Source organism: Mobula birostris, chromosome 7, assembly GCF_030028105.1.
Source record: "Mobula birostris isolate sMobBir1 chromosome 7, sMobBir1.hap1, whole genome shotgun sequence".
Lineage (NCBI taxonomy): Eukaryota > Metazoa > Chordata > Chondrichthyes > Myliobatiformes > Myliobatidae > Mobula > Mobula birostris.
In genome coordinates this window covers 157,938,478-157,964,282 of record NC_092376.1, presented here as the reverse complement: position 1 = coordinate 157,964,282, position 25,805 = coordinate 157,938,478, and the positions used below count along the sequence as shown (strand labels likewise).

The window sequence follows — 25,805 nt, the reverse complement described above, 5'->3', positions numbered from 1 at the left end:
GCATTAACTTTTGAACCTTTCTACTGTAAAGACCGTAAGACATAGGAGAATTAGGCCTTTCAGCCCATTGCGCATTTCCTCATGGCTGATCCATCTCCTTCTCAACCTCATTCTCCAGCCTTCTCCTGATAGAGTGCACTTTGTGGCCTAAGTACAAGTCGACTAAGTATTCCGTTAATATTCTTGTCATTTTCTTGATAAAACAATTCAATTCACAACTTATTAATTACATAATGTTTAGCAGTGAGTTCACACAGGCTGTACATAATAAATACTTTATTTTCAATAGACAGGACAGTTTTCTCCACAAGAAAGCAGGTGAACTTGCTGATTGGAAATACTTTTTGCAAAATAGAAGTTCTCTTGAAATTGGTATTTAACTGTCATTGGCATAGTCAGCTGGGTTCTTTTTCATTGACAATTCATGTTCACGGTTGCCCCAAGTGTAAATGAGGTACGACGCCACAAATGCTGGAGGGAAAAAATAATACAATTCAATTCAGATCAACAATATTCCTTTTTCATCAAGATGATCAACGTGTTCAATTCCAACAGAAAACACATACTACACTTAACAAAATTGTAACAAACTCAATTTGATCTCTCTTTGATCCATGCAACATTCTAACTAATGCTTGGAATTAAACTTATGAAATCAAAGTAGAAACCACACTCCCAAACCATTAACCATTGTAATCTCAAAACCCAAACATGCCTAATCAATGCACATTTACTTTATATTTTTATGCTGTTAAGCAAAAACACAAGATAAAAAACAGGTATGTTTATTATGTATGTGAATTCTATTTACCAATATTGTGACAGGGTATGCAGGCTAACTGTCTAAAAATTAGTATACAAAGTATATTAGTATATTTTATTTAATTGGTAAATTACATAAAGTGGCAGCTACACTAATTCACTGACATTTTATCTTAACTTTATGTATGTTTCAATTTAAAAGAGCACAGGATCACACAAAATAGTTGCTTGCCTACACCATCTGTGACTTGCAACTTGTCTAATTTGTCGAGATCAGAGGATTTTAAAATTCTGTTTCATTATAGAAATTGGTAGCGTAAACACTTGTACTTACGAGGAACAACACGGAAAACCTGGCCTCTGAATCGTCTCCATGTATTTGGGATGCCTTTGATTAAGTAATTCGCAAACGCCCTTTGTTCAAAGGGAGAGATGGTATAGGTAATGATATGTCGCACCTTGGCCAAATTTCCAAAGTGACGACCCATTCTGTAGAAATCAAATCCAAAGTCCTCGGGAAAACAGACAGAAAAACATATTGAATTGCTCAGGAATAAAATCTACAACTCCAATATTATATAAACAGTCAAAAGCTAAATATTACAGTGCATCCTAAGCAAATATCACATTGGCCATTCATAAAATCTTGACATATAATACTGTGATCTCTTCAAATAAAATAGTAACAAATCCATGTCTATGCATTTAGGTTACATTTTGAAACATGCTTTGATGGAAATGCAGAGCCAATAAAGACTTGATGCACTGAATTTTTATGTCTAAGAAAAACACGAACACAAGAATGTGAATTGCCATAGTTAACATTCAAAAGGAGTCCTCTACCAACCCACCAAGCTCCACAGCCACAATCCTCTTCCGTATCAGACAGTAAAGGTTCACAAGAATCTGGGAAATGTCACACCTCTCATCTCAAAAATGAGATGAGATGTGGCAGTCATCAAAAGTTAAAGTCAACATTGCCCTCAGTGTGCCAGCACCACCTCTGGCCACTGAAAGAAGATGAAGACTCCAAACCCAGCACAAATCTACTACTAGTGATCCCTGCCCTGCTTTCCATTTGTAAAATATAGAGTTCATGCACCTCAGTGCGAGAGCTGTCACCAATACTCTGCAAAACCCTCCAAATCCATTGGCATAATAAGCAAACCAATGTCAGTTATCAGTAGTAGGCTTACTCCATCATTGTAGTCTTAATTACAACAGGTCAGCTCCTGTGGTTAAGCCATTTTGTTCACATGACAAAAAAAAAGTATCTCAGCAAGACATGGTCAGGTGGACAGAGGAAATGATTCAATGCTGTTTCCAAAATCTTCTTGACAAAGTACTACATTCCTACCAATCAATGGGAATTCCTACTTCATGATCAGTCGATTATTTCACGATATTTCATTATGACACAGGAAACCATTTAGACCATTGAGTCCTTGCACTTCTGAGCAATCCCATTCCCTCACTTATTTCCTCTTTCCTATTCTTTCACACACGCACTTTATTGACCCTGCCAGTCATTTGGTAACTGTTTTATTGTCACATGTACCAAGATACAATGAAAAGATTTTTGTATGCAAGCGATCCAAACAGTTAACTGAAAGAGGAAAAAAAGAGTACAGAATTAGTGTTACAGTTACAGAGAAAGTGCAGTGCAGTAAGAGGTCAAAAAGCTCTATTTTAACTTCATTAGTCCACAGGAATTGTTTCCACAATGCATCAGGCTTGTTCAGATGTCCCTTTGAACCTTTTGAGTAGAACTTTTTGGCCGCAATGAGCAAAAATATGTTTGGAGAAAAAAGGCTACAGAATTTCATGAAAAGAACCCCTCTCCAACTGTTAACCACGGGCGTGGATCGATCATGCTTTGGGCTTGTGTTGCAGCCAGTGGCACGGGGAACATTTACTGGAAGAGGAAAGAATGAATTCAATTAAATACCAGCAAATTCTGGAAGCAAACATCACACTGTCTGTAAAAAAGACGAAGATGAAAAGAGGATGGCTTCTGCAACAGGATAATGAACCTAAAAATCCACGATGGACTAGCTTAAGAGGCGCAAGCTGAAGGTTTTGCCATGGCCCTCACAGTCCCCTGACCTAAACATCATCGAGAATCTGTGAATAGACCGCAAAAGAGCAGTGCATGCAAGATGGCCCAAGAATCTCACAGAACTAGAAGCCTTTGGCAAGGAAGAATGGGCAAAAATCCCCCAAACAAGAACTGAAAGACTCTTAGCTGGCTACAAAAAGCATTTACAAGCTGCGATACTTGCCAAAGGGGGTGTTACTAAGTACTGACCACGCAGGGTGCCCAAACCTTTGCTTCGGGCCCTTTCCCTTTTTCGTTATTTTGAAACTGTAAAAGATGGAAATAAAAGTTTTCTTGCTTAAAATATTAAAGAAAGGTGTCACTTTTAACTTTATGCCTTTTGGAAATCAGTTCACCTTTTACTCACTTAGCTATTTACAGTAACAGAAATTTTGACCAGGGTGCCCAAACTTTTGCATGCCACTGTAGATGCTGCCTGGCCTGCTGAGTTCCTCCAGCATTTTGTGTGTGTTGCTTGGATTTCCAGCATCTGCAGATTTTCTCTTGTTTGTGACTGAACTTAGGGATCAAGTCTTTACAGACAGATTTAGAATGAATTTGATTTGATGTTTCCAGAAATGAAGGTCTGCAGAATCGCAACAATTGTACTGGATGGATGACGTCGAAACTCATTTTTAATTGAATTGCTGTGCTGCCAAAGTCGCATGTTTCACATTTAGTATTTTGATTGCGCTAATTTGAACCATAATTGTTATTTACTAAGAAATCAAAACATCGGTTAAGATTGATACGCAAAGAAACTACCTATTGTTGCCTATTAGAAGTAGATGGTATTTGAAACTGGCGACCACCGTGCATGGACTCAGTGACCCAACAAAACTGCTTGCACAAACCTGTCAACATAAACATTATCAATCGGACAGGGCTTTACCTCAAGCTGAATTTGTCAACTAAAATAGCTTGAAGACACATCAAGTAACAACTAAAACAAAAACAAAATGAAACACTAAGGTGACCTAAATTTCAGTGTAATTCGTGGAGTGGTCCGAAAGCTGCAGCCGAGCCCAGAACCTGCGATACGGCCTCCCGCGCCGGGCGCCGTGACATGCTCATTGTTGAGCCCCGAAGATCAAGATACAAACTTCTTCCATCATTCAGGAAAAGCGGACACTCGCCCGACTCCCACTGATGGTACCTCATCCGCTCGCTCGCACGCAGCCACCCTCCCGTTCTCACCTTCCCGTCTCCTTGATTCTGACCTCAAATGGCGGCGCCTCGGTGACGGAGAGGCCCAGCTCTGACTCCGCCCTGACGACTGCGTCACCAGCAGGCAGGGTACGTCTGACGTCAGCGCGCACGAAAGGGACCCGGGACGGAGACGCACTGTTGGAGACAGTGTCATCTGCTCCGTGTTTCCTGAATGAGGTACAGTACCGAAGTGTGAATTACTGCAGGCAGGGTCCTAACATCATATTCCAAGAATTTGAGATCGCTCGTGGGTGGAGATTTTTTAAAAATCTGCTGGTGCTGTAAATCTAATGTAGGTTTTCGTAAGTTCAAGGGTAACTCTAACCAACTCCTTTATTGTCAACCAAACGCAGAACGTAAAGGGGAAATAAAATTCACGTCATTACGTCTTCATGTCAAACCAGCCTTTTAAAATGAACCCCAGCTTAAAGTCGGTGGTTGTGAATTATACATATGTTTCCACCCCTTACAATACTCTCCCCCCAAAATAAATTCACCAAAACCGGCATTGAGAGTCTGTCTGGAACTTGGACGAGACACCCGGCTTGGGTCCTGTGTTCCATGGTCAGAGGCTCGTCCAAAAGTGTGTTGACACCCTCATGGTCACGTCGAACTCTTGGTGGGCCGGTTTAAGGCGATCTACCAAAATGCATTCAGGATTAGATTTAGATTATGAGAACACTCAGTCCTCTTTTATTGTCACTTAGAAATGCATACATGCATTAAGAAATGATACAATGTTTCTCTGGAGTGATATCACAGAAAACAGGACAAACTAACACTGACAGAACCACATAACTATAACATATAGTTACAGCAGTGCAAAGCAATACCATAATTTGATGAACAGATCATGGGCACAGTAAAAAAAAGTCTCGAAATCCCGAGTCGATCAACTCCTGAGTCCCCGATAGCAGGCGGCAAAAGGGAGAAACTCCCTGCCATAAACCTCCAGGCACCGTCAACTTGCCGAGTTGCTGACACTGAGTCCGTCTGTCCGAAAACTTCGAGCCTCCAACCAGCCTCTTCAATACAGCCTTCCGAGCGCCATCCTCTGCCGAGCGCCTTCGATCTCGCCCCGGCCGCTGAAACACGCAAAGCCGAGGATTTCGGGGCCTTCAGCTCCGAAGATTCCGGTTACCACACAGTAGCAGCGGCAGCACAGTGGGCATTTCAGAAGTTTTCCAGATGTTCCTCCGTACTCTCACATCTGTCTCCATCAAATCAGAATTGTGCACAGTCCCCTACTTGACAGATAACAGATATTCATCACCTGCGAGGCTGCGCATGCTGCCGTCGCGCCAACTTCTCCCCCCTCCAGGGAGGATTACCCCTCCTATAATTAAAAAAAATCTTTCTCTCTATTCCAAAAATGTGGAACGGGCCATCGTAAGAGTGCCATAGGGCAGTGGTCCCCAACCTCCGGGCCGCGAAGCATGCAGGTGTGCAGCGGTAGCCGGGACGCACCCAGCACATCTTTAAGAAAAAAAAAACCAAAATAAACAAGTTAATTAATTGGGTGCCACCCGGCATGTAAATGTTGGCCCAGATCAGAGGCATTTGCTGATTTCACTTCCTCTACGCAATTGGGAATCACCTCTGATCTGGGCCAACACTTAAGTGCTGGGCGGCACCTAATTAATTAGCTTATTTATTTTTGGCTTTTTTCTTAAAGATGCGCTGGCTGTGTCCCGGCCACTGCTGCACCCCGCATGCTTCGCAGCCCGGTATTGGTCCACGGTCCGGAGGTTGGGAACCACTGCCCTAGGGCAGCCATTCTCAGTGGGGGGCCCTGGCACATTTGAAGGGCCCACCAACTGAAAACTGTGAGATGGGGAGCCCCAAGGGTTTATGGGGGCCCTGGTAACTGAAGCAATGAAATATCCAAGCAGCAACCTTCATTGGAGTCAATAGTTTCCCTCCTATTTATATTATCTTTCCAACACACCATTTGAGTTCAGCGCACCTGATAAATTCATTGCTTAAGCTCCTCCCACACAGCCTCACTTCAGAGTCAGTCACGAATCAGACTGCACCAGGTCAACATATTCAATCAGGGGTTCATGCATCTATTATCGCCATACTTCATTCTCCGAAGATCAGCGTGTCTTGCTAGGCCTTTTTTAGCCTAGTAACTTTAAAGTATGGGTTTGGATATATTATATGTTAAGGTAGGTTGTGAAAAGTGTTTATTAGTAATAATTGATTTTCTGTCTAGCTGTTCGTGTTGTATTCCTGTTTGAAAGGGGGGCCCTGGAACCTGAGAAGAGCTCCTAAGGGGGCCGTGGCCAAAAAAACAGTTGAGAATCACTGCCCTAGGGGATGTTGCTGTGCATCATGACGGATGAAAATGAACAAGGCAGGGGCCGGCTGGTGGCGTAATGACATCCGTGCCAGACTCTGGAACGGAGGTTCCCATGTTCGAACCCAGTCAGGTCCGCTCCCAAGTACGCTTTCCATCCGGGCCGGGTTGAGTATCGAGATTGCAACTCGACCTCGTAAAATAAAAAGGGAAAAATACTGTGAAATGTCTGTGTGAGGAGTGGCGCACCACACAGTCTCTCTCTCGGCACCTTGTAAAGGCATGAAAAAAAGACATCGTCCTACTAACATCGCACACGTGCACACACATATGCCAAAAAAAAGAAAAAAAAATGAACGAGGCAGAGTGTAGATCAACAGGAACCCAAGAGTGCTGGGTACACCATGATGGGAGGTAGAAATAGGTGCAAAGAAATTGAGGCCGACCAGGTCTCTGCCACGTCAGGAATAAAACCACCTGGCACTTATAATGGCTGCCTGTACACCAACTCATCCACAGGCCACTGTGTGTACATTTGACATGTATAAATTATATCAGATATATATAACTGATATATTAAAACTGATGATATATTTTAACATATCAGTTAAAATGTGGCCTGATAACTGTTAGGCTTTGAGGGAACTGGCAGGTTTGGGTTGGAGCCCACTGGGCAGACAGAGTCAAATTCTAAACCCAAGTCATTATCACATCTTCCCCACTGTTCACTTCTATGACCAAAAGGCACAGAACTCCAGAATAAATTGCTTCTTTAAGGAAGTATGACTGGCCTGGGGTATTCCAACTCTTATTGGCTGTCATACATCAACATTACAAGGGATAGCCCAATTTCCTTTCTATCACAAGTAGTCCTGTAGCACAAAGATTAACTATTGCCTATAATCCAAACTAGTTACCCGAATATTTCAAAATTGTAAAGTGCAACCCTTATGCTTCAGGAAATTTATTGCATTGATTTTCTCGGCTTATTCCTTGAAAGTGGCACAGGTAATACGCAGTAAAGAGTTCTTTTTGTGCATTGGCCTTCAGCCCATAGAATAAAGTATTCTCTATAGGAGTTGGGATGTTATGTTTAAGTTGTACAAGACAGTTTGTCACCTAACTACAGGGAAGATATTAATAAGATTGAAAGAGTACAGATAAAATTTATGGACATTGCCCAGAATTATAAGGAAAAGTTGACTAGGTTTGGACTTTATTCTAAACATGGGAAAATGGGGGGTGATTTGATAAGAGGTGTACAAGATTGAGGGGTACAGATAGGGTTAATGTAAGCAGGTTTTTATTTGGGCAGAAAGATGTGGAATAATTGTGGATAGAGCTAAGGAACTGCAAGGGTAAAGAGACAATGATGGGCATTGTATACAGTCCCCCCCAAACAGTACAAGGATGTGGCCTACAAATTGCAATGAAAGATAGAAAATGTATGTCAAAAGGGTAATGTTACAACAGTCATAGGGGACTCCAATATGCAGGTAGATTGGGAATATCAGTTTGGTGCTGGATTACAGGAGGGAGAATTTCTAGAGTGCCTATGAGATGGCACTTATTAAAAAAGAGCAGCTTGTTGTGGAGCCTACTAGAGGATCAGTTATCTGGATTAGGTATTGTGAATAAACCAGAATTGATTAGCAACACAAAGGTAAAAGAACCCTTTAGGACAAGCGAACATATGATCGAATTCACCCTGAAATTTGAGAAGGAAAAGCTAAAGTCAGATGCATCAGTATTACAGTGTAGTAAGGGAACTACAGAGGCACGAGAGAGAAGTTGTCCAGAACTGATTGGAAAAGAACACTGGCAGGGATGACAGCAGAGCAGCAATGTCTGGAATTTCTGAAAGCAATTTGAAAGGCACAGAATATATTATATCATCTCCCAAAGAGGAAATCATTCTAAAGGAAAGATGACAACTGTGGCTAACTAGGGAAGTCAAAGCCAACATAAAAGCCAAAGAGAGCATATGAGTGCAAAACTTAGTGGGAAGTTAGAGGATTGGGAAGCTTTTAAAATCAAGAGAAGGCAACTAAAAAGTCATTAAGAGGGTACAGATAGAAAATGAATGTAAGCTAGCCAATAATATTAAAGAGGATACTTAAAGTGTAAAGGAGGTGAGAGTGGATATCAGACTGCTCGAAAATGACACTGGAGAGGTAGTAATGGTGGTGGGAGGGCAAGGAAGTGGCAGAAGAACTGAATAGATATTTTGCATCTGTCTTCATGGCAGAAGACACTAGCAGTATGGTGGAAGTTCCAGGTGTCAAGGATAGTTCCACTTCTGTTCCAAAAGGTTGCCCCTTAATTTTGTGTTCTGGATACCTCCAGAATAGGAAACATCCTCTCCACATCCACCCTATCTAGTCCTTTCAACATTCAGGAGGTTTCAATGAAATCCCCCCAGCATTCATCTAAATTCTAGTAAGTACAGGCCCAAAGCTGCCAAATGCTCATGTTAACCCCTTCATTCCCAGAATCATCATGAACCTCAAGACACTCTCCAATGATAACACATCCTTTGAGATATGGAGCCCAAAATTTTGGCAATATTCCAAGTGCAGCCTGACTAGTGTTTTATAAAACCTCAGCATTCTCCTTGCTTTTATATTCTATTCCCCTTGAGATAAATGCTAACATTGCATTTACCTTCTTTACCACAGACTCAACCTGAAAATTAACCTTCTGGGAGTCTTGCATGAGGACTCCCAATTCCTTCTGCACTTCTGAAGTTTGAACCTTCTCCCTATTTAGATAATTGTCCATACTATTGTTCCTTCTACCAAAATGCATCATGCATTTCCCAACACTGCATTCCCATTCTGCCAATTTGTCCAAGTCTTGCTGCAAATGTATTGCTTCCTCAGCACTACATACACCTCCACCTACCTTTCTATCATCTGCAAACTTTGCCACAAAGCCATCAATTCCATTATCCAAATCATTGACAAACAATGTGAAAAGTAGCACTCCCAGTACTGACCCCTGAGGAACACCACTAGTCACTGGCAGCCAACCCGACAAGGCCCCTTTTCTTCCCACTCACTGCCTCCTGTCAGCTATTCCTCTATCCATGCCAGTACCTTTCCTGCAATGCCATAGGATTTTATCTTAAGCAGTTTTATGTGTGGCACCTTATCAAATGCCTTCTTGAAAATTCAAGTAAATGACATACACTGCCTCTCCTTTGTTCACCCTGCTTGTTATTTCCTCAAAGTCTAACAGATTTGTCAGGCAAGATTTCCCTGTACATAAACCATGGTGACTGACTTATTTTATCATTAGTCTCCAAGTACCCTGAAACCTCATCCTTAATGATAGACTCCATCGCTTTCTCAACCACTGAGGTTAGGCTAACTGGCCTATAATTTGCTTTCTTTTGCCTTCCTCCTTTCTTAAAGAGTGAAGAGGCATTTGCAGTCTTCCAGTCCTCCAGGAAGATACCAGAATCAAGCGATTCCTGAAAGAGCATGACCAGTGCATCCGTTATCTCTTCAGCATCCTCTGAACTCTGGAATGTAGTTCATCTGGTTCAGGCGACTTATCCACCTCAAGACCTTTCAGTTTGCCTAGCCCTTTTTACTCTGTAATACCAATGGCACTCAATCCTGCTGCTAGTCATGGACATCTGGCTCACTGCTAGTGTCTTGCACAGTGGAGACAGATGCAAAGTACCTGTTGCAGAAAAAATCTCAGGAACAGCAGACAGATCAGGCCAACTCAGTTGTTGGAGACTAGAGGACTTTATTACATGAAATCATGGACAGCCTCCTTCCACCCAAGAGCGGTGGTTAGGAGCTCTGCTTATCTTACAGACCCACTTCATTATACAAGCACAGTGTACGTGACTAAACACACTTAATAACATTGCTTGACTGAACTTGGGACCAGATTTCAACAAATAGTGTGACTTTGAACTTGGGATGAGATTTTCAACAAACAAGAGCATGATGTAAATGTGGTGCCATAGCATTCTTGTTTAAACTTTAGCAAGGAATGGATTCTAAGACTTGCAAGGACTTTTTAGCCAAATTCTAAGAGCATTCACAAGCGATTAGATTAACCCCTACATATCCAAAGTCTTAAATTCTTCCACAGTACCCACTAAGTTCATCTGCCATTTCTTTGTCCCCAAGTACTACTTCACCCGCATCATTTTCCAGTGGTCCAGTATCAACTCTCACCTCCCTTTTACTCTTTATATAACTGAAAAAAATTGGTATACTGCTTTATATTATTGGCTGGTTTGCCCTCATTTCATCTTTTCCCTTCTTATTGCTTTTTCAGTTGCCTTTTGTTGGATTTTAAAAGCATCCCAATGATCCAACTTCCCACTCACTTTTGCTACCTTGTATGCCCTTTCCTTGGCTTTTATTCAGTCCTTAAGTTCTTTGGCAGCCCTGGTTGCCTACCCCTGCCATTTGAGAACAACATCTTCCGTGGGACATATTTATCCTGCGCCTTATGAACTATTCCCAGAAAACTTCAGCCATTTCTGCTCTGCCATCATCCCCACCAGTATCCTCCTCCAATCTACCTAGGCAAGCTCCCCTTTTAGGTCTCAAATTCATTTTATACCATTGTGATGCTAATACATGCGACACATGCTTCTCTCAAATTGCAATACAAATTTAATCATTTTATGATCACTGCCTCCTAAGGGTTCCTTTACATCAAGCTCCCTGATAAAATCTGTGTTATTACACACCTTATCTAAGATGGTCCTTCCAAGTAGGTTCAAGAACAAGCTGCTCCAAACAGCCATCTCGTAGACAGTCAACAAATTCCCTCTTGCGATCCGCCACCCTTATTTTTCCTGTCCTCTTGCATATTGAACTCCCCCATTACAATTATGTCATTACCCTTATTACATGCCTTTTCCAACTCACTTTGAAATCTCAACCCCACATCTTGGCTACTATTTGGAAGCCTATATACAATTCCCATAATGGGAATTTTTACCTTTGCAGGTTCTTAAATCCACCCACAAAGATTCAACATTCTGACCCTATGTCACCTCTTTCTAAAAATGTAATTCCATCTCTTACCAACAGAGATACACCACCATCTACACCTTCCTGCCCGTTCTTTCGATACAAGGTATATCCTTTGATGTTAGGCTCCCAACTATGGCCTTCTTTCAGCCATGACTCAAAGATGTCCACATCATACCGACCAATCTCCAATTGCGCTACAAGTTCAGCCACCTTATTCCAAATGCTATGTGCATTTAAATACAGCACCTTCAGTAGTGCACTTTGTCCTTTTTAATTTTGCCTCTGATACAATTTAACTCTGTCTGCATTTGTACCCAGTTATTGGCTTGTCCTTACTTACATTCATGTTACATCATTTACTTGTAAACTTCTGGTTCATCCTCAATTCTATCATACTGGCTCCCATTCCCCTGCCATATTAGTTTAAATCACTCCCAACAGCTCGAGTCAATCTGCCCACAAGAATATTGGTCCCCCTAGGATCCAAGTGCAACCTGTCCCTTTTGTATAGGTCCCACCTGCCCCAGAAAAAGTCACAATGATTCAGAAATCTGTATCCCTACCCCCTACTCAAATTTTCCAGCAACACATTTATCTGCCACCTCATTCAATTACTATGCTCACTGTCACATGGCACAGGCAACAATCCTGAGATTACTACCCTTGAGGACCTGCTTCTCAGCTTCCTTCCCAACTCTAATTCTTTCAGGACTTCTTTCCTTTTCTAGTTGGTACCATATGTTCCACAACTTCTGGCTGCTCACCCTTCCTTTTCAGGATATTGTGGATACATTCAGAAACATCATGGACCCTAGCATCTGGGAGGGAAACCGTTTCCTTTTTGCATCCACAGAATCGCCTATCTGTCCCCCTGACTATAGACTGGTACTGACTATTACTGCTGCCATCCACTTTGGTTCCTTACCTTTGAGTCACAGGGCCAAACTCAGTGCCAGAAGCACGGCCACTGAAGCTTCCCCAGGTAGGATCACCCTACCCCCCCCCCCCCCAAACAGTACTGAAAATGAACTATTGATGAGGGGATGGCCACAGAGGTACTCTCCACCATCTTCAGTTCTCCCTTCCCTCTCCTGAGAGTCACCCATTTATCTGTCTCCTGTAGCCTTGGGGTGACTACCTCTCTGTAGCTCCTGTCTATCACTGCTTCACTTTCCCTAACAAGCCAGGGGTCATTGAGCTGCCGATCCATTTCCCTAACAGTCTCTAAGGAGCTGGATCTCAATGCACCTGGTGCAGATGTGGCCACTGGGGAGGCTGAAAGTCCCACATCTGACATCCGGAACAGAACGGTGGCTCTGTAGATAAACCACCTATTCTCTCGAGAAATAAGGAATGAACTCACCTTCTTACCTTGCCTCTTCCTGTTCTCGCCGAAGCCTTGTTGAACCAAAGCCTTACTACTCTGACTAAAGACGACTGACAATGCTAGGCAGTTTTATAGAGACTGGGATTTTAAAGCTCTCCACTGGACCTGCACAGGAACATTTCTGTTGTGCCTGCACAGTACTCCAGTCAACTGTCCTTTGACTTAGCATGCAACTCCTGAACTCACTTTGCAGTACCTCGTCAGCCTTCCTATCCATGTCATCGGTACTAATGTGGACCACAACCTCTGGCTGCTCACCCTCCCACTTATGAATGCTTCAGACTCATGCGAGATGTCCATGACCCAGGACACAACATCTGGGAATCTTTTCCTCACCTACAGAACTTCTTGCCCATTTCCTCTTAACCATTGAATCCCCTATCACTACAGCTCAGATCTTCCCTCCCCAACCTTCCCTTCTGAGTCACAAAGGGAGATTGTACTGAGACCTGACCACTGACTTTCCATTTAGGTCATCCCTTCACTAGTATCAACAATGGTTTTCCTGCTATTCAAGGGAACTTCTTACAGTGGTATCCTGCTTTGGCTACCAATCCTCTTTCCCCTTCTTTTTAGTCAAAAAGTTACCCATGTCCTGCATCTTACGTTTAAAATCCACCCTGTAAATAAACCCCTCAGCCTCCTGAGTGATCGGAAGTTTGTTCATCTCCAGTTCCCTAGCAGTCTTGAGGAAGCTGCAACTGGATGCACTTCTTACTGGTGTAATTGCCAGGGACAAGATGAGCATTCCACTATCCTGCCTACCATTCCCACTGATCTAACTGCAATAAGAAAAAACCTAAAAAAAAATCTACCTACAGCTTCAACTCCCCACTAACAGCTGTAGAGATATTTTTATCCAGTTTATTTCTTGTTTCCTTCGTATTTGCACAATTAGAACAGTAAGGATGCCAGGCAGGATAGTTGAATGCTCCTTTTGAGAGATGTGGGAAGTTAGGGAGACCTCCAGTGTTACTACAACTTCACCTGCAAGAAGTGCATCCAGCTGCTGCTTCTAACACTTCATGTTGAGAGTTGGAGCTAGAACTGGATGAACTCTGGATCATTTGGGAAGATGAGGGGGTGATAAGAAGGACATAGAGGGATAGTTACATCCAAGATGCGGGATACAGGAGACTGGGTGACCATCAGGAAGGGGAAGCCGGTTAAAAAGCCAGTGAGGAGTACCCTTGTAGCCATTCCCCTCAGAAAACCAAACAGGTATACCACTTTGGATGTTGTTGGCAGGGGTTGGTGTTGGGGGGGGGGGGGCAGTGGAGATGACCCTCCCCCCCCCCCCCCCCCCCAAGAGGAAATCAGTGGTCAGGTTTCTAGCATTGTGTCTGGATCTATGACTCAGAAAAAGGGGAATAAGAGGCAAGCTGTGGTGATAGAGCAACACTCAACACGCTGGAGGAACTCAGCAGGTCGGGCAGCATCCGTGGAAAAGATCGGTCAACAGAAGGGTTCCGGCCCGAAACATTGACCAATCTTTTCCACAGATGCTGCCCGACCTGCTGAGTTCCTCCAGCGTGTTGTGAGTGTTGCTTTGACCCCAGCATCTGCAGATTATTTTGTGGTGATAGAGGATTTGTTAGAGGAACAGAAAGGAGGTTCTGTGGACGAGAATGAGACTCCCAGATGGTATGTTGCCTCCTGGGTGCCAGGATCCGGGACATATTGGATAGAGTCCTCTGCATTCTTAAGTGGGAGGGTGAGCAGCCAGAGGTCGTGGTCCATGTAGGTACCAATGACATGGGTAAGTAGTGTGACAAGGTTCTGCAAAGTGAGCTCAGTGAGTTGGGTGCCAAATTAAAGGTTAAGACCATCAGGGATGCAATCTCAGGATTGCTACTCATGTCACATGCCAGTGAGGCCAGAAAGAGGAAGGTCATACAGTTTAACATGTGGCTAAGAATATGGCACAGGAGGGAGGGCATAAGGATTTTGGATCATTGGGCTCTCTTCTAGGGAAGGTAGGACCTGTACAGAAGCGATTGTTTGCACCTGAACTGGGGCAGGGGTTGCAGAAGAAAGGAGGGAAGGAAAGAGAACTGGAAAAGTTTGCTACTGCCACACAGTGGGGTTTAAACCGCAGTTGTATGGGGATGGGAACCAGGGTGCCAGAATAGATAGTGGAGAGGTTCTGGAGACATGTTGTTAAGATCTTAGGCAAAGCCAGAAATCAAATGGTCGACCATGGGGTGACAAATATTCTGAGCTGCATATGTTTCAATGCAAGTTTTAGGAAAGGCAGATGAGCTCAGGGTGTTGATCAACATATAGAATTATGATATTGTTGCTATTAGTGAGACTTGGTTGCAGAAGGGGCAGGACTGGCAGCTCAATATTCCAGTGACCCATTGCTTCAGACAACGGAACAGTAGGCATTACTTGTTGTGGAAAAAGTGATAAGTGCTTAGTCAGGAAAGACCAGAGAACACATCTAGTGAGGCTTTATGGGTGTAACTGAGGAACAAGAAAGGTATAACCACATTAATGGGACTATATTATAGGCCACACAACAGTCTGAACGATTTAGAGGAACAAATCTGTAGAGATTGCAGACTGTTGCAAGAAACACAAGGTTATAGAAGGCGATTTTAACTTTTTGCATATTGACTGGGACTCATACTGTAAATAGGACTAGTTGGGATGGAGTTTGTCAAATCTGTTCAGGGAAGTTTCCTTAATCAGTACATAGAGGGCCCAATGAGAGAGTACGATATCTGACTTCCTATAAGAGAACGTGACTGGGTGGGCGACAGACATTTGTGCAGGGGAATACGTTGCATCTGGTGATCACAATGCCATTAATTTCAAGATAATTATGGAAAAGGATCGGGCCGAGTTGGGCAATTTGCAAGAGGAAGTGTGTAGAAAGAGCCACCTTTCAATCAGGATTTAAGAGCTTTGCAGCAGTTTGCATTGGACAGCGACCAATCAAAAGGTATTTATTATAAAGAGCAAATGAAAAAGAACATGTGCAAGCAGAGCAGCCATTCTTTTGAATGTGCCAGTTTTAGAGAGGCTTTGGTGAGGTAAATCTGGGAAATTTGTCTTTTTGTTTGTAATTCTTCATCCATTAGGGCATAGTGGTGTAGTGAGAATGGCTCAGGGGCAGTGTTTTGTACTGCGTGTGGGTTGTGGAAGTCTGCAGGACCTCCAGTCTCCCGGATAAACACATCTGCACCAGGTGCAATGAGCTGCAGCTTCTGAGAGAATGCATTAAAGAACTGGAGCTGCAGCTCGATGACCTTCGACTCATACGGGAAAATGAGGTGACAGACAGGAGATAGCCACCTTTAGGTTGCAGGAGAGGTAACTGGTGGCTGTCAGTGGGAGAAATGCACAGCCAGTGCAGAATAGACACATGGCCATTCCCCTCAATAGCAAGTACAGTACACAACTTAAGATACTGTTGAAGGGGATGACCTACCAGGGGGAGCCACAGTGACCAGGCCTCCATCACAGTCAGGTGCTGTGGCTTAGAAGAGACAGATGAAGAGGACAACCTTTCAAAGTATACAGCTGAAATTCTTCAGATAGCCACAACACCAAGACAGACAAGAAACACAGCAAATACCTCCTCCCTGCACAAAAAAAAATGAACAAAAATGGAAAAGGTACATTGACCATCAAATACCCTCCCCTGCACACAAAAAAACTGAGAAAGATCAGGTGAAAAACAGAATATAAAGAAACTAGAAGACTGAAAAAAGTCCATATCCAAAATGCAGAAAACCTGGGTAACATTCTCCAGATACAGCGGCAGCCCTTCCCCTCTACGGTAGCAGAGTGATCCCACCAGCAGTCGAAAGGCAGTCTCCACTCTCCAGCATCAGAGCGATCCCACCAGCCGTCGAAAGGCAGTCTCCCCTCTCCCCATCAGAGTGATCCCACCAGCCGTTGAAAGGCAGTCTCCCCTCTCCGGCATCAGAGCGATCCCACCAGCCATCGAAAGGCAGTCTCCCCTCTCTGGCAGCAGAGCGATCCCACCAGCGATCGAAAGGCAGTCTCCCTTCTCCACATCAGAGTGATCCCACCAGCGGTCAAAAGGCAGTCTCCCCTCTCCGGCATCAGAGCGATCCCACCAGCGGTCAAAAGGCAGTCTCCCCTCTCCGGCATCAGAGCGATCCCACCAGCCGTCGAAAGGCAGTCTCCCCTCTCCCAATCAGAGCGATCCCACCAGCGATCGAAAGGCAGTCTCCCCTCTCCCAATCAGAGTGATCCCACCAGCGGTCGAAAGGCAGTCTCCCCTCTCCCCATCAGAGTGATCCCACCAGCGGTCGAAAGGCAGTCTCCCCTCTCCCCATCAGAGTGATCCCACCAGCGGTCGAAAGGCAGTCTCCCCTCTCCCCATCAGAGTGATCCCACCAGCGGTCGAAAGGCAGTCTCCCCTCTCCGGCAGCAGAGCGATCCCACCAGCCATCGAAAGGCAGTCTCCCCTCTCCGGCAGCAGAGCGATCCCACCAGCGATCGAAAGGCAGTCTCCCCTCTCCGGCAGCAGAGCGATCCCACCAGCGATCGAAAGGCAGTCTCCCCTCTCCCCATCAGAGCGATCCCACCAGCGATCGAAAGGCAGTCTCCCCTCTCCCCATCAGAGTGATCCCACCAGCCATCGAAAGGCAGTCTTCCCTCTCCAGCAGCAGAGCGATCCCACCAGCGATCAAAAAGCAGTCTCCCCTCTCCAGCAGCAGAGCAATCCCACCAGCGATCAAAGGGCAGTCTCCCCTCTCCGGCAGCGATCGAAAGGCAGTCTTCCCTCTCCAGCAGCAGAGCGATGCCACCAGTGATCGAAGGGCAGTCTCCCCTCTCCGGCAGCAGAGCGATCCCACCAGCAGTTGAAAAGCAGTCTCCCCTCTCCGGCATCAGAGCGATCCCACCAGCGGTCAAAAGGCAGTCTCCCCTCTCCGGCATCAGAGCGATCCCACTAGCAGTCAAAAGGCAGTCTCCCCTCTCCACATCAGAGCAATCCCACCAGCCATCGAAAGGCAGTCTCCCCTCTCCACATCAGAGCGATCCCACCAGCGATCGAAAGGCAGTCTCCCCTCTCCACATCAGAGCGATCCCACCAGCGATCGAAAGGCAGTCTCCCCTCTCCGGCAGCAGAGCGATCCCACCAGCGATCGAAAGGTAATCTCCCCTCTCCACATCAGAGCGATCCCATCAGCGATCGAAAGGCAGTCTCCCCTCTCCGGCATCAGAGCGATCCCACCAGCCGTCAAAAGGCAGTCTCCCCTCTCCCCATCAGAGTGATCCCACCAGCGATCGAAAGGCAGTCTCCCCTCTCCGGCAGCAGAGCAATCCCACCAGCGATCGAAAGGCAGTCTCCCCTCTCCGGCAGCAGAGCGATCCCACCAGCGATCGAAAGGTAATCTCCCCTCTCCACATCAGAGCGATCCCACCAGCAATCGAAAGGCAGTCTCCTCTCTCCACATCAGAGCGATCCCACCAGCGATCGAAAGGCAGTCTCCCCTCTCCGGCATCAGAGCGATCCCACCTGCGATCAAAAGGCAGTCTCCCCTCTCCACATCAGAGCGATCCCACCAGCGATCGAAAGGCAGCTTCCCTTCTCCACATCAGAGTGATCCCACCAGCCGTCAAAAGGCAGTCTCCCCTCTCCCCATCAGAGTGATCCCACCAGCCGTCAAAAGGCAGTCTCCCCTCTCCCCATCAGAGTGATCCTACCAGCGATCGAAAGGCAGTCTCCCCTCTCCGGCAGCAGAGCAATCCCACCAGCGATCGAAAGGCAGTCTCCCCTCTCCGGCAGCAGAGCGATCCCACCAGCGATCGAAAGGCAGTCTCCCTTCTCCACATCAGAGTGATCCCACCAGCGGTCGAAAGGCAGTCTCCCCTCTCCGGCAGCAAGTGATCCCACCAGCGGTCGAAAGGCAGTCTCCCCTCTCCACATCAGAGTGATCCCAGTGATCAAAAAGCAGGTAACAGCACTCGCCTTCCTCACTCACCTCGACGTTTCACTCTCCCTCATTTTAATCAGCAAAATGGAGTCCAACATCAGTTCGCACCCCATTCTGTAGCTTTCAATGAGGTTTGCATATGCTACCTGTTTCCCAGAATTGCCTGAGACAGTGGAGCACTGAAACACCCAGACGATCTCCAAACTGCAACTCACAGGGTCCTACAGTTTGAGAATCACATTCAAGATGAATAACAAATGTAAAAGCCATAAAAGTGAGATACAGGGTTTCATGATCTACCCAGATGTCAACCAAAGGAGCATTGTACACAGGTGTCATCTTAAACCAGGAGATGTTGGCAAGGATTCCACATTCAGAGTAATAAGGATGAGATTCTGTGGGCACGATAGAGACACCTGGATGGTATGTTGCCTCCCAGGTGCCAGGGACATCTGATTAGGTCATGGCATTCTCAAGGGCAAGGGTGAGCTGGCAGAAGGCTTGTTACTTACCGGCACTAGTGACATAAGTAGACAAGGTGAGGTCCTGAAGAGAGATTTTAGGGAGCAAGTTAGAAAGCTGAGAAACAGGACCTCTAGGGCAGTAATTTCTGGATTGCTGTTGGGTGCCTCACACCAGTGAGGGTAAGAATAGAATGATTTGGCAGGCTGAGGAACTGGTGCTGGAAGCTTGTAGATCATTGGGATCTCTTCTGGGAAAGGTATGACCTGTACAAAAGGGATGGGTTACAATCCGAACTCAAGGGGGTACAGTATCCTTGCAGGCAGGATTACTCGAGTTGTTCAGGAAGATTTAAACTAAATTGGCAGGGGATGGGAACTGGAGTGATAGTACTGAGGATGAGGTAGTTGGTTTACAAAGGCAATGTTTAGGGAGACTCCTAGTAAGGAGAGGCTTACTAGGACAGAAATGCAGTCAACAGGATGAGTTGCAATATAAAAGGAAGACAATCGAGAAGGACCAATACAGGACTGAAGGTGTTATATTTAAATGTGTGCAGTATACAGAACAAGGTAGATGACCTTGTACCGGAGTAGAGATCGGCAAGTATGATGTTGTAGGCATCTCTGAATCATGGCTGAAACAAAATTATGGCTGGGAGCTTAACATCCAAGGATACATATTGTTTTGAAAGGATAGGCAGGCAAAAGGTGTGGCATAGCTCTGTTGGTAAAAATGAAATCGAACCATTAGAAAGAGGTGATATAGGGTCAGAAGGTGTTGAATCTTTGTGGGTAAAGCAAAGGAACTGCAAGGTGGGACCCTCAAACAGTAAGAATGTGGTCTACAAGTTACAAGAAATAGAAAATGCATGCTAAAAGGTCATTGTTACAATAGTCATGGGGGGGGGATTTCAACATGTGGGTAGATTGGGAAAAATCAGGTAGATGCTGGAGTCCAGGAGGGGGAATTTCAAGAATGCCTCCAAGATTGTGTATGTGTGTGTATATATTATATATATGTAAAGAGCAGCTCATGATTGAGCCCACTAGGGGATTAGCTATTCTAGATTAGATGTTGTGCAATGAACTGGAATACATTAGAGAACTTGAGGTAAAAGAACCCTTAGGAGAAGTGATCATTAGATTGAATTTACCCTGAAATTTGAGAAGGAAAAGCTAAAGTCAGATGTATCAATATTACAATGGAGTAAGAGAATTACAGAAGCATGAGAGAGGAGTTGGCCAGAATTGATTGGAAAAGAACACTGGCAGGAACGATGACAGACCAGGAATGGCTGGAATTTCTGAGAGCAATTCAGAGGGCATAGGATATATACATTGGAAAGAGGAAGTAATATTCTAAAGGAAAGATGACAACTATGGCTAATCAGGAAAGTCAAAGCCAACACAAAAGCCAAAGGGGGGCACATGAGAGAGCAAAAAAAAAAGTGGGAAGTTAGAGGATTGGGAAACTTTAAAAAACAACAGAAGGTAACTAAAAAAAGTAATTACAAAGGAGAGATGGAATATGAAAGTAAGCTAGCCATTAAAGAATAACAAGTTTCTTCAATACATAAACTGTAAAAGAGGCACTAGAGTGGATACTGGACTCCTGGAAAACTATACCAGAGAAGTAGTAATGGGGAACAAGGAAATGGCAGATGAACAAAGTATTTTGCATTAGTTTTCACTGAAGACATTAGGAGCATCATGGAAGTTTGGGAGTGTCAGGGATCAGAAGTCTGAAGATACCATTGCTAAGGAGAAGGTTCTTGGGAAACAAAGGTCTGAATGTGGACAAGTCACCTGGACCAGATGTTGTACACCACAGGGTTCTAAAAGAAGTGATTGTGGAGGCATTAGTAATGATCTTTCAAACATCACTGGATTCTGGAATGGTTCTGGAAGACAGGAAAATTGCAAACGTCACTCCACTCTTCAAGAAAGGAGAGAGGCAGAAGGAAATTATAGGCCAGTTAGTGTGACTTCAGTTTTGGGAAGATGCTGGAGTTGCTGAATAAGGATGTGGTTTCAGGGTACTTGGAAGCACATGATAAAATGCGCTGTGGTCAGCATGATTTCCTCAAGGCAAAATCTTGCCTGACAAATTTGTCAGAATACTTTGGGAAAAAGTAACACGCAGGATAGACAAAGGAGAATCAGCGGATGTTGTGTACTTGATTTTCAGAAGGCCTTTGACAAGGTGCCACATAGGAGACTGCTTCACAGGCTAAGTGTTAAATCTTTCCTGGAATGCTATGAGCATGGATAAAGCAGTGACTGATCTGATAAAGCAGGAAAATAAAGGGAGCCTTTTCAGGTTGGATGCCAGTGACTAGTGGTGTTCCACAGATGTGTTGAGACTGCTTTTTACATTATACTTCAATGATTTGGGTGATGAAATTGATGGCTTTCTTGCAAAAGTTACATATGATACAAAAATAGGTGGAGGGACAGGTAGCTTTGAGGAAGTAGAGGCACTACACAACTTAGATTAGCAGAAGGGGCAAAAAAGTGGCAGAATACAGCATCAGGAAGTGTATCGAGATTGGTAGAAGAGAAAACAATAGACTGTGCTAGCTGGAGAGAAAGATACAAAACTGAAGCAAAGTGTCTTGGGAGTCCTTGTACAGTATTCCCTAAGGGTTAGTTTTCAGGTCAAGTCTGGTGAAGAAAGCAAATGTAATGTTAGTGTTCAACAGGACTAGAACATAAAAGGATGGATATAATGCACTGGTGAGGCCTTACTTGGAGGATTGTGAGCAGTTTTGGGCCCCTTATCTTATAAAGGATGTGCTGAAACTGGAGATGGTTCAAAGGAGGTTCACAAAAACTATTCCAGGATTGAATGGCTTGTCAAATGAAGAGTTTGATGACTCTGGGACTGTATTCACTGGAATTCAGAAGAATGAGGGATGCCTTCATTGAAACCTATTGAATGGTGAAAGGCCTTGATAGAATGGATGTGGAGAGGATGTTTCCAATGGAGGGAGAGTCTAGGACCAGAGGACAGCCTCAGAAAAGAGGGGCATCCTTTTAGAACAGAGTGGAGGAATTTCTTTAGCCAAAGAGTGGGGAATCTGTGGAATTCTTTGCCACAGGCAACTGTGAAGGCAAAGTCTTTATGTAAATTTAAGGCAGAGGTTGATGGATTCTTAATTGGTCAGGGTATGAAGGGATATGGGAAGGCAGGAGACTGGGACAGAATAAAAATGGTTTAGCCATGATGAAATGGCAGACCAGACTTGAGCCAAATGGCCCAATTCTACTCCTATATTTTATCTGGTCCTCAGTCTGACATCCAAAATTTAATTAGGGCCAATTTTGATGGTACAGTATAAGGATCTGGCAAGAGTGAATTAGAACAGCTTGGTTTTTGACAAAAGTGCACTTGATAAGTGGGGAGTCTTAGTGAAATTTTGAGTACAAAGTTTATAAATACCTGTCAGAATAAAAAGATAAAGACATGTTTAAGGAACCTTCATTTAAGAAATGTTGAGGCTTTGGCTAAGAGAAAACAAGTAGATGCATAGAAGGTATATGGAGTAGGATCAAATGAGGTACTTATTGAGTACAGGAAGTAGAGGAGAACACTTACGTACTTGTGACACCGGTTTTTTGATAAAAAATTTACTTTGATCTTTGAAGAACAAAATCTGGATGGCTACAAGCAAACATGAGGTTTCTGTAGAAGACATGAAGGAGAATTCTGAAGAATTCTCCAGATATTTAGAGCACAAGGATTGCAATACACAAAATTGGTCCTCTGGAAGATCAAAATGGTTATTTATGCATAGAACCAGAAGATGGAGAGATTAAATTAATTTTTCACATCTATATTTATCCAGGAGATGGACACAGTCCATTGAAGAGAGACAAAGCAGTAAAGTCATGGACTCCATACAGATTACAGAGGTGGTGTTTGCTGTCTTGAAGCAAAGTAGGGTGGATAAATCTCCAGGGCCTGACAAGGTGTTCTTTCAGTCTCAATGGAAGGCAAGTGCAGAAATTGCAAGGGTCCTAGCAGAGATATTACCATCCTTAGAGGCAGGTGAGGTACAGGACAATTGGAGAATAGCTAATGTTTTGTTGTTTAAGAAAGCCTCTAGAAATAAAACAAATTATAGGCTGGTGAGCCTGACATCAGTAGTAAAGTTATTGGAAGATATAACTCTAAGGGACTGAATATGAGTATTTTGATAGATATTGGTTGTTTAGGGACATGGTCATGTCTATTGAATCTTAGAGTTCAAGGGAATTACCAGTGAAATTAATGAAGGCAAGGCACTGCATGTTGTCTGCATGGATTAAGGCATTTGACACAGGCCTGCATAGCAAGTTGGTCAAGGTGGCTCAGTCACTCAGCATTCAAGATATGATAAATTGGATTAGACATTGCCTTTTTGGGAGAAGCTGGAGAATGGTAGTAGATGGTTGCCTCTGACTGGAGGCCTACAACTGATTGGTTTGCCTCCGAGATCAGGGCTGGGTCTGTTGTCTGTCATCTATCAATAATCTGGATAATATAGTTAACCAGATTAACTAGTTTACAGATGATGCTGAGACCAGTGGTGTGGTGAACAGTGAGGATCAGAGCTTGCAGCAGGATTTGGACCAGTTGGAAAAAGTGGGCTGAAAAGTGGTACGTAGAATTTAATGCAGACAAGTGTGAGGTGTTGCACTTTGGTCAGACGAACCAGGTTAGGTCTTAGACAGTGAATGGTAGGGCACTGAGAATATTCCTTTATGTGCAAATCAAAATGTCTAAGATAATTTGTCCATCAAGATCCACATTTCACAATAGATTTCAGTGGGCATAGCAAAGTGTGTTTGCAGATTTTGGTCTGTGTACCCTGGAAATTATCCACTGCTCTATCATTTTAATAAAGACCAGCTGCAATATTTGTACAAATCTGCTATGGAGCCAAAACATATGGGAGGAAATTTAATAGATCTAGGCCATCCTAGAACCAAAGTCAGATCCATTAAACCATGTCAGATGCTGATGCACCATCTGATTTTCCTGGAGTTCACCAGTTTTCTGATCAAAGTAGCTCATCTTTGTGTTAGATTGTTCCAGCAACAATAAGTTCCATCTTTAATTTTGATCAATAATTAGACACTACCTAGACTCACCTTTGTTTCCAAGAGGAGCAAGGGACTTAATGCAACTTTGAAATAGTCACCTTTATAAACCATCAGTAAAATGGACAAAACCTTGAAGAGCAAAGAAAATAGAAAAAAAACCAAATGCAACTTTGAAATAGTCACCTTTATAAACCATCAGTAAAATGGACAAAACCTTGAAGAGCAAAGAAAATAAAAAAACCAAATACATTGACATAGACAACACAAAATGCTGGAGGAAACCAAGTTAGACAGCATCAATGGAGAAAACAAATAGTTAATGTTTTGGGCAAGACCCTTCATCAGGACTCAAACCCCCTATCCTTTCATTTTTTCCTCCTACAAAAGCCTGTACTTCATTTACATAAATTATAATGCAATTAATTTGTCAGCTATACAGGTCAGATGCTGCCCAACTTCAAGTTCATCCAGCATTTTGCACTTTCCAGCATCTGCAGAATCCCATGTTCAGAAACAAGGGCAAGAAATTACGATTTAAAGTCTGACACACACAGGAGAGAATATGCACTTGAATGGGGACAATAGAATGGAGGTAAAGCCTAACAGCATCAGCAAGGATAAGTTTGAGTAGGTGGCCTTTGTGCAAGGATTTATCAGGATGGAATCTCATAATTAAGGGAAACCTCAAGTGAGAACTTTGATAACTTGACAATTAAGGGGGACTTAAGTTACATTTAACTACCATCTTACCCATGTTCCCTCATCCATCAGTAATCAAATTGCAACATACCTGGAATTCAGAAACAGTAAATGAAGTTGAAATGTACTTGCCAGAAATCTGACTAAGTACTGAAAACACAAGTTGCAGGGTCCTTGAAAATGAGTCTGCAATTTCAGTTCACTGTAAAGGTGAGTGATGTAATCCAAAGTGGTTCAAGACTCCAATGGTTGAAGGGTAGTAACTGTTCCTGAACCTGTTGGTATGACCTCAGAGGCTTCTGTATGTACTTATAAATGGCAGCAGTGAGACAAGAGCATGGCCTGGATGGTGGGTGGGTGGGGAGGGGTTATGTTGCTGCTTTGTCAATGCTCTTTATAGATATGGGGAAGGCTTTTCCTGTGATGGACTAGGCTGTCCCCACTACTTTATGTAGACTTCAATTATTGGGCTTTGGTCTCTCCATACCAGGCTGCAATACTCAGGATACTCTCCACTGTGCATCTATAGAAGTTTCACATATGCTAAATCTGTGCAAACTTCTAAGTAGTTGTGCTCCCAGGAGAGATCCTCTGATACAACACCAGGGAATTTGAAATTACTGACCCTACTCACCTCAGATCCCCTGAGGGATCACTCATGGACCACCCCATATCCATTTCCATGTGTCATGCTTAGGAGGCTAGACTATACAAAATTAAAAACAGAATGCAATGAAAGGCAAACATGGCTAGTTCAGATAATAGGCAAGCTAAAATTGGAAAATTCACTACAAATTCCAGAAAATGCAACATGCATTGTTTGAGCTTGCTGGAAGCCTTTTCAGTGCATGCAGTTTGTAGTC

The 25,805-nt window shown here is 43.9% G+C and overlaps 1 protein-coding gene across 3 annotated transcripts; it reads right to left on the bottom strand.

Moving 5' to 3' along the window:
• Nucleotides 1–259: 259 nt before the first annotated feature.
• Nucleotides 260–4,162, bottom strand: uqcrq (ubiquinol-cytochrome c reductase, complex III subunit VII). 3 transcript variants are annotated; one of them, XM_072264508.1, is made up of 4 exons: nucleotides 4,058–4,111; nucleotides 3,045–3,127; nucleotides 1,097–1,274; nucleotides 260–471 (listed from the first exon to the last, which is right to left on the bottom strand). In XM_072264508.1, exons 3-4 carry the CDS (start codon nucleotides 1,248–1,250, stop codon nucleotides 377–379), a joined length of 249 nt encoding a protein of 82 aa, XP_072120609.1. In that variant the 5' UTR covers nucleotides 1,251–1,274; nucleotides 3,045–3,127; nucleotides 4,058–4,111; the 3' UTR covers nucleotides 260–376. The 3 variants fall into 3 exon arrangements, with proteins under 3 accessions (XP_072120609.1, XP_072120608.1, XP_072120607.1); XM_072264507.1 differs by having other exon boundaries at nucleotides 3,071–3,127; XM_072264506.1 differs by lacking the exon at nucleotides 3,045–3,127 and having other exon boundaries at nucleotides 4,058–4,162.
• Nucleotides 4,163–25,805: the final 21,643 nt, after the last annotated feature.